We start from the raw sequence: 9,897 nt of genomic DNA on the forward strand, positions 1-9,897 counted from the left end.
GTGGGGACGACCTCATCGATGCACTTATTGATGAAGCCGATGACTGAGGTGCTGGATTCCTCAATGCCATTGGATGAATCCCGGAACATATTCCAGTCTGTGCTAGCGAAACAGTCCTGTAGTGTAGCATCCGTGTCATCTGACCACTTCCGTATTGACCGAGTCACTGGTACTTTCTGCTTTAGTTTTTGCTTGTAAGCAGGAATCAGGAGGATAGAATTAGGGTCAGAATTGCCAAATGGAGGGCGAGGGAGAGCTTTGTATGCATCTCTGTGTGTGGAGTAAAGGTGGTCTGGGATTTTCCCCCCCCTGGTTGCACATGTAACATGCTGGTAAAAATTTGGTAAAACTGATTTAAGTTTGCCTGCATTAAAGTCCCCAGCCACTAGGAGTGCCGCTTCTGAGTGAGCATTTTCTTCTTTGCTTATGGCCTTATAGAGTTGGTTGAGAGCGGTCTTAGTGCCAGCTTCATTCTGTGGTGGTAAATAGACGGCTACGAATAATACAGATGAGAACACTCTTGGCAGATAGAGTGCCTTATGATAAGCTGTAGACGACACTACCTCAGGCGAGCAATACCTTGAGACTTCTTTAATATTTGACATTGCACACCAGCTGTTATTAACAAAAAGACACACACCCCCACCCCTTGTCTTACCAGAGATAGCATCTCTGTTCTGCCGGTACATGGAAAATCCCGCTAGCTCTATATTGTTCGTATCTTCGTTCAGCCACGTCTCGGTGAAACATAAGATGTTACAGTTTATAATGTCTCGTTGGTAGGATAATCTTAATTTTATTTTCCAATGATTGCACGTTAGCAAGAAGAATGGAAGGCAGTGGGAGTTTACTCGCTCGCCTCCGGATTCTCAGAAGGCTGCCCGATCTGCGGCCCCTTTTCCAGGGTCTTTTCTTCATGCAAAAAGGCGTAGATCTGGGCCTGTTCCAGTGAAAGCAGGATATCCTTCTCGTCGGACTCGTTAAAGGAAAAAGTTTCTTCCAGTCCGCTGTGAGTAATTGCTTTTCTGATGTCCAGAAGTTATTTTCGGGCCTTCCTTATTTTATGGATTTGGCAGTAATCTGTGGATCTGTGGATCCTGATAATCAGCCAAACATGGGTTAGTCTACTTTTACAGTTGATCATTATTATTATTAATTAGAAAGCGATATGAGCTGGAGAACCCCTTTTACATGCTCCAAATAATCATGCCTAAATCAATGCAAAATCACTTCAAGCTAAGTGTAGAATAGGCAGATCCTCTTCAGCACGCTACACTGAAATACTGATAGGTCTACCTAAAACACTCCTGGTACCTAATCCATTGGTGGTGCAATGGCCTACTTCTTCATTCAATTAGCTTCCAGTCAATCAGCCCTACTCCTTTACTGTGTCCTCTCTGGGAGAACCCAGAGCAAGAGCATAACACACACTGGGACCTTATCGTCAATATCTGTGTGAGAGCGATAGCTTAGGTATTCTATACGCTGCACACTACAAAACAGATGTTTCCTCACTATTAGCATACAGCTTTCATATAGCCTACCCAATCGTTATACAGTCATCAGTGTGAGCTAACAGACGTCAAACAGTAATAACAACTGATATTTCCTCATGACTACTTACTTGAAATGGTCTGTATTGGGCTATGGTTTAGCTGGTTAGCTAGCTGCCTGTCACGCTAATTAATAACAGCGTCATGACATGACTAAGGATTCGTGTTAAGTGGCACCCATCAGAATGTTTTGTTTTGAGAGTTGCTCTTAACTACCAGAGTAGGCTTACTTGTGCTTACTATAAATGTCATGTTACCCAAACAAGCATGGAAGGGAGTGGGTGTGTGTGGATTATGGGCTTTGTTTTAGCACCTTCATGGTCCTGACTGAATTCAACACAAACACAGCCTTGTTACAGCTGTTTCTCCAGACCAGAAGGGGAACTGGTGCACATTGCTGTCCTGCAGGTTTGACTTCTCATGACACATTTTGCAGCAGTGGAAAAACATGGCCGCACCTACAACCACACGAATACACACACTCAAACACAGGAACACGCATAGACAGAAGTGTGATCTATGTGCACGTCATCCTGAGTCCGATACGGCACAGACTACTCTGACACCCATTCCTCTCTCCCTTCCGCTTAACTCTCCCTCTCCTTCCTCCGCTGTCTCCTCCACTGCTGTCCAGGGACAGGCAGTCCCTCCCTCCCTCTCCACTGAATTACAGTGCATGAGGCTCATATGGTGTACTCTGCTAGGCTGTGGCTATCTGCTCCACCAGAGACATTCTGATAAGGCCTATATGGTACCACCCTCATCGCTAGCATTGAGAATTTGAGATACACACAAACAAACAGGTAAACAAGGGCATCTAAATACCAGGTAAGTGATGTCCATTCAGTAGAGCTAGCCAGGTCTGGTCTGGTGTATTGGCTCTTCACCATCACTAAGTGATCCCCTCTGGGAATCAATTCAATGAATTCATTAAGTCAGCTGAGGTCTGAGCTCTGACAACCTTGACGCCTGTACCTAGTCCTCTGACTTCCATTGAAGAACCACCACAACATAGCAATGCTAGCATTTATACATAGCATTTATATATTTGACTGAACTCCAAACTATAATCATAATTAGGCTTAAATAATTTGTCATATTTGCAAAAGGTCTCTCAAATTTGGGGCCTGATGGGAGTTGAGAGCTGGAGCAACAGTAACCAGCTACTACAGAAAAAAATGTTGGTTTGAATTCGTGAGAACATTCTGCTACCTGGCTGCCTCACTCTACTGAACCACACACAGTCCTGTTCGCCAGGCTGCTCACATCTTCAATCAGCTGGCGAAAGGCAAGACAAAAATCAATGCAGTTTACAATGCAATGTGTCGCAACATTATTCAGACTGCATTGGCTCATACAGGGATCTACATTACAGCAATACACAGAGAGCAGATCTATACAACCCTCACTGTTAGCGCTGAGGCTGGAGTTTCTATAGGATATCACTAACAACGCCCAGTGTGTGTGTATAAATCTGCTCTCTGTGTATTGCTGTAATGTAGATTGCATTGTAAACTGCATTGATTTTCGTCTTTGTAACGGCTTTCTTCCATAGGTGAAGGAGAGGACCAAAGTGCAGCGCGGCTAGTGTTCAACATGTTTAATAAAAGAACAAATGAAACACTACAAACAACATACAAAATAACAAATGTGCAAAACCGATACAGACCTATCTGGTGCAGAACACAAACACAGAGACAGGTAACAAACACCCACAAAATCCCAACACAAAACAAGCCTCCTATATATGATTCTCAATCAGGGACAACGATTACCATCTGCCTCTGATTGAGAACCATATTAGGCTGGACATAGAAACAGACAAACTAGACACACAACATAGAATTCCCACCCAGCTCACGTCCTGACCAACTAAACACATACAAAACAACAGAAAACCAGTCAGGAACGTGACAGAACCCCCCCCTCAAGGTGCGAACTCCGGGCGCACCCCTAAAACTCAAGGGGAGGGTCTGGGTGGGCATCTGTCCGCGGTGGCGGCTCCGGCGCAGGACGAGGACACCACTCCACCACTGTCTTTGTCCCCCTCCTTAGCGTCCTTTGAGTGGCGACCCTCGCCCACGACCTTGGCCTAAGAATCCTCCCCAAGGCCCCCACATGATTTAGGAGGTAGCTCAGGACAGAGAGGTAGCTCAGGACAGAGAGGTAGCTCAGGACAGAGAGGTAGCTCAGGACAGAGAGGTAGCTCAGGACAGAGGGGCAGCTCCGGACTAATGGCAGCTCCGGACTGTAGGGCAGCTCCGGACTGTAGGGCAGCTCCGGACTGTAGGGCAGCTCCGGACTGTAGGGCAGCTCCGGACTGTAGGGCAGCTCATGACTGTAGGGCAGCTCATGACTGGAGGGCAGCTCATGACTGGAGGGCAGCTCATGACTGGAGGGCAGCTCATGACTGGAGGGCAGCTCATGACTGTAGGGCAGCTCCTGACTGGCTGGCGTCTCTGGCAGCTCCTGACTGGCTGGCGTCTCTGGCAGCTCCTGACTGGCTGGCGTCTCTGGCAGCTCCTGACTGGCTGGCGTCTCTGGCAGCTCCTGACTGGCTGGCGTCTCTGGCAGCTCCTGACTGGCTGGCGTCTCTGGCAGCTCCTGACTGGCTGGCGTCTCTGGCAGCTCCTGACTGGCTGGCGTCTCTGGCAGCTCCTGACTGGCTGGCGTCTCTGGCGGCTCCTGACTGGCTGGCGTCTCTGGCGGCTCCTGACTGGCTGGCGTCTCTGGCGGCTCCTGACTGGCTGGCGTCTCTGGCGGCTCCTGACTGGCTGGCGTCTCTGGCGGCTCCTGACTGGCTGGCGTCTCTGTCGGCTCCTGACTGGCTGGCGTCTCTGGCGGCTCCTGACTGACGGCTCTAGCGGCTCCTGACTGACGGACGGCTCTAGCGGCTCCTGACTGACGGACGGCTCTAATGGCTCGGGACAGACGGGCGGCTCTAATGGCTCGTGGCAGACGGACGACTCTAATGGCGCTGGGCAGACAGACGGCTCAGACGGCGCTGGGCAGACGGATGGCTCAGACGGCGCTGGGCAGACGGATGGCTCAGACGGCGCTGGGCAGACGGATGGCTCAGACGGCGCTGGGCAGACGGATGGCTCAGACGGCGCTGGGCAGACGGATGGCTCAGACGGCGCTGGGCAGGCAGGCAGCTCAGACGGCGCTGGGCAGACGGATGGCTCAGACGGCGCTGGGCAGACAGGTAGTGCAGGCGGCGTTGAGCAGACAGGCAGTGCAGGCGGCGTTGAGCAGACGGCCGACTCTGACCTGCTGAGGCGCACAGTAGGCCTGGTGCGTGGTGCCGGAACTGGAGGTACCGGGCTGAGGGCACGCACCTCAGGGCGAGTGCGGGGAGGAGGAACAGGGCTCTGGAGATGCACTGGAAGCCTGGTGCGTGGTGTAGGCACTGGTGGTACTGGTCTGGGGCAGGAAGGTGGCGCCGGATATACCGGACCGTGAAGGAGGACACGCGCTCTTGAGCACCGAGCCTCTCCAACCCTACCAGGTTGAATGGTCCCCGTAGCCCTGCCAGTGCGGCGAGGTGGAATAACCCGCACTGGGCTATGCAGGCGAACCGGGGACACCACCTGTAAGGCTGGTGCCATGTACGCCGGCCCGAGGAGACGTACTGGAGGCCAGATACGTTGGGCCGGCTTCATGACATCCGGCTCGATGCCCAACCTAGCCCTCCCAGTGCGGCAAGGTGGAATAGCCCGCACTGGGCTAAGCACGCGTACTGGGGACACCGTGCGCAATACCGCATAACACGGTGTCTGACCAGTACGACGCCCTCTCACTCCACGGTAAGCCCGGGGAGTTGGCTCAGGTATCCAACCCGGCTTCGCCACACTCCCCTTTAGCCCCCCCCAATAAATTTTTGGGTGAGCCTCTCGGGTTTCCAGCCACTCTGCCTTGCAAGCGCCTCATAATGCCGCCTCTCCGCTTTTGATGCCTCCAGCTCCGCTTTGGGACGGCGACACTCCTCTGGCTCTGCCCAGGGTCCTTCTCCGTCCAGAATCTCCTCCCATGTCCATTCCTCCTTGTACAGCTGCTGCTGTTGCTGCTGCCCGTTGCCACGCTGCTTGGTCCGGGTTTGGTGGGTGTTTCTGTAACGGCTTTCTTCCATAGGTGAAGGAGAGGACCAAAGTGCAGCGCGGCTAGTGTTCAACATGTTTAATAAAAGAACAAATGAAACACTACAAACAACATACAAAATAACAAATGTGCAAAACCGATACAGACCTATCTGGTGCAGAACACAAACACAGAGACAGGTAACAAACACCCACAAAATCCCAACACAAAACAAGCCTCCTATATATGATTCTCAATCAGGGACAACGATTACCATCTGCCTCTGATTGAGAACCATATTAGGCTGGACATAGAAACAGACAAACTAGACACACAACATAGAATTCCCACCCAGCTCACGTCCTGACCAACTAAACACATACAAAACAACAGAAAACCAGTCAGGAACGTGACAGTCTTGCCTTTCGCCAGCTGATTGAAGATGGGAGCAGTGGTACATACAGAGTCATGATAATGTTATTGAAACTCTAGTGCAGGGTTGCCAAACTAATTTTTCCCCGGGGGCCACATCCGGTCTTCAACAAGGTTGAAAATTGGTTAAATATCCTCGCTGACAAAAAGTGCCAAAAAATAGTCCTAGTTTTTGGAATTTGATGCTCCCTGACTGTCTAGCTTTCATTTCAGTGATTATTAGTGAACTGGACACAGTCCAGAAACTGTATGAATGTAGGTCCATTATCATCACTGCACAATTTCAATTTGGTTTTGGTTATTTTAAAGTATATTGAGTTTGTGAGCTGTGTGTTTGACACCCCTGCTCTTGTGGTTCTGAAGTAATGCCAGCAAAATGAATAAACTCCAAATTGAGATGACTGAGTAATCAAGAACAATAACTCTAGGACGGTCAGAGGTTTAGCCATCATTCATTTCAATGTGTTTACCTACAAATCTACCTGATTATGTATTTAAAAAGTCCAACATTTTAAAACACAAACTAGCAACAGAAACTCAGGAAAACAAGAAACGTCCTCTCACTGTCAACTGTGTTTATTTTTCAGCAAACTTTACATGTTTAAATATTTGTAGGAATATAACAAGATTCAACAACTGAGATATAAACTGAACAAGTTCCACAGACATGTGACTAACAGAAATGGAATGTGTCCCTGAACAAAGAGGGGGTGAAAATCAGAAGTAACAGTCAGTATCTGGTGTGGCCACCAGCTGCATTAAGTACTGAAATGCATCTCCTCCTCATGGACTGCACCAGATTTGCCAGTTCTTGCTGTGAGATGTTACCCCACTCTTCCACCAAGGCACCTGCAAGTTAGCCGGACATTTCTGGGGGGGGGGGGTGGCCCTAGCCCTAGCCCTCACCCTCCGATCCAACAGGTCCCAGACGTGCTCAATGGGATTGAGATCCGGGCTCTTCGCTGGCCGTGGCAGAACACTGACATTCCTGTCTTGCAGGAAATCACGTACAGAACGAGCAGTATGGGTGGTGGCATTGCCATGCTGGAGGGTCATGTCAGGATGAGCCTGAAGGAAGGGTACCACATGAGGGAGGAGGAAGGCTCAGTCCCCAGACAGACAGATAAGTGTGAGTATTTAGCCTGTGTTCTTATGCGTGAGCTGGTGAAAGAGTGATAGGATCACATTACTAAGTTTTTTTGTTGTTACTTTAAACCTTTTTTCTCCCCAATTTTGTGGTATCCAATTGGTAGTTACAGTCTTGTCTCATCGCTGCAACTCCCGTATGGACTCGGGAGAGGCGAAGGTCGAGAGCCGTGCGTCCTCCCGAAACACGACCCAACCAAGCCGCACTGCTTCTTGACACAATGCCCACTTAACCCGGAAGCTAGCTGCACCAACGTGTCGGAGGAAACACTGTGCACCTGGCGACCGTGTCAGCGCGCACTACGCCCGGCCCACCACAGGAGTCGCTAGTGCGCGATGGGACAAGGACATCCCTGCCGGCCAAACCCTCCCCTAACCTGGACGATGCTGGGCCAATTGTGCGCTGCCCCATGGGTCTCCCAGTCAGGGGCCGGCTGCGACAGAGCCTGGACTCGAACTCAGAATCTCTAGTGGCACAGCTAGCCCTGCGATGCAGTGCCTTAGACCACTGACTGACTGTACACCATAAAAGAAGCAAAAGTTGGATGAAAAGTTGGACGTGCCGAAATAGAAAAAAGTTACACTTAATTTCATCTACTGTAGGTCGAGATGAGCCTCCTGTCTGTAGCAATAGACAGGTAGACTTACGTCTCCTGAAGGGCCTAACCATACACAAAACAGCACACACACACGTGGGCACGCATATGCTCATACGCTCATGTGGACGTGCAAACACACACACGACAATGAATGGACAGGAAGGCCAACTTGTTGCCTGACTATTGCCAAGATGTCATCTGAGAACATGCTGTGGGTGTTCTTGTTGTGGTTTCCACTCCAGCTCAAAGCATGTCTCTACAGAGAGATTGTTCACAGCAGCAGCCAAGCATGGGCCGTTAACAAACACATAGCTTTGACCTTTGAAGGTGGTAAAGGCCAGAAAGATAAAGGATGTTACAGTTGCATTTGTCAATTTCTATTTCAGAGCAATTTCAAGTCACATGATGTCAATATCCCCCATTTGAATCAACTGAAATTGACACATTGTTATACATCCATTATTAGCTGCGTGATAATAAGAGACATTTCCAACATCGTTCAATTAATGGCAACAACAACAAAAGACACTGAGCTTAAATAAATGTATATTTGACACGTTTGTGAGTGACGTGGTATAATTTGGTGAACGTATCCTGAAGCAACAGATAGACCATTCCAGCACCTTCCATAGCTGCGCGTGTGGGCAGAACCTTGGTATGGTATCACCTAATTGATGCAGTGACTACACCGGTGACGTCGGTCCAATAGCATCATGCCATGAAGTCGGCTCCTCTCTCTCCAGACCAATTCGCATGCACTTTACAGAGCCACTGCGCCGCGGCGCGCACACCAACACTGCACTCCGTCATAACCGGCTCATGCGCCATGCAAAATACAGCACTCGCACACCCAAAATTCACAGAGATCTCATTCACTCTAGTATAAGTCCCTCTATACACACTCTGTATAGGTACTGTTACGTCATATAGCAGCCACAGACCCAGTGCGATTCACAAATAGCGCCTATAAACCGACGAGGCTTTTCATTCCGGGTGCTTATTCTTTCATTACTGCAATGAGGCTAAGGAAGCCTGTCACACCTGTCAGATCTTATTTGCAACCCCCAACCAAGTCACGGCTCTCAGCCCCAGCTGATGCAGCCGATACCAAGACGCCTTCAGCATTTAACAAGTACACAGACAAGAGAGACAGTCATTGGTCATTTATTGCGATCTACAACTTCAGCATGCAATTCATTTCCTATATGGGCAAGACTCCACTCCGGGTATGATATATGATATTAATCGACGTAACCACACACACCGGCCCGAGAGACGTTGCCAATGACAACTTCCAACACAGTTGGACCGCCCAGAAGAGATGGACCCGAGCCGCAGAGGCCAGGCAGAGTTCCAATTCCCGCCAGCACCATCGCAGTATGCCTGCCTGTGTGTGTGTACGTTGTGCCATAGGTGCGCAAAAACAGACTCTCCCCCATATGTCGCCTTCACACCAGCCACTCGGCCAGACACTGTCAACATTGACAGCCGTCTGGCTGACGTTGTATGGGAACCCTTATAACCGCTATCACTGAAACAAAACACAACAAACGAGCACAGCACTGCACAGCACTGCACAACCAACACTCCAAGTACACTCCTCTCCCCGACCGCCGCCCTGCTTACCTCTTTCCGTGGACTGCCTTGTCTTTTTTCCCCTTCGGCCTTCTCTTTCGGGCCTGGATGGCCATCACTAAGAGATGTATGCAGAGGTAGGACCGAGGTCCGAGCACGGAGTGAGAGTGGGGGACAGGGAGAAAGAACAACACATTAGTCTCGAGCTATAACTGGCCGGTCCAAGCATCATTTACCTAAAAGGTTGAAAACCCCTCACACGCGTCATTTCACCACTTCTAACCAAAACCTACAGATGCTGTCCAGGATGCAGAATATTTGAAGAATAAAAGAGATTTCCATACCTTTCCTGGAGCTCATGATGTTTTCCTCCTTCCCCTCAGCAGCAGCGGCAGCTCAGCGCCAGCAGCCGGGATCTCTCGCTATCCAGCCTTCCCTCCAGAGAACGCGCACTCCCTCTGTCGTTAGGAGGAGGAGGCGCGCTCAGGCACTGGAGCTCTATGCTACATGGCCGC

At 50.0% G+C, this 9,897-nt stretch overlaps 1 protein-coding gene across 1 annotated transcript in view; it reads right to left on the reverse strand.

Annotated features, from left to right (window-relative positions):
• The window catches only part of LOC120066156 (SRSF protein kinase 2-like), a 74,358-nt gene extending 64,553 nt beyond the window's left edge, over window positions 1-9,805 (reverse strand). Inside the window, exons 1-2 of the mRNA XM_039017316.1 lie at window positions 9,727-9,805; window positions 9,434-9,500 (exon numbers count right to left, since the gene is read on the reverse strand). Of these exons, the coding sequence (XP_038873244.1) occupies window positions 9,434-9,500; window positions 9,727-9,742 (83 nt within the window). The 5' untranslated portion in view covers window positions 9,743-9,805. The remainder of the gene's footprint in view (window positions 1-9,433; window positions 9,501-9,726) is intronic.
• Between the last annotated feature and the right edge of the window lie 92 nt (window positions 9,806-9,897).

This window comes from Salvelinus namaycush, chromosome 21 (genome assembly GCF_016432855.1).
Source record: "Salvelinus namaycush isolate Seneca chromosome 21, SaNama_1.0, whole genome shotgun sequence".
In the NCBI taxonomy this organism is placed as follows: Eukaryota; Metazoa; Chordata; class Actinopteri; order Salmoniformes; family Salmonidae; genus Salvelinus; species Salvelinus namaycush.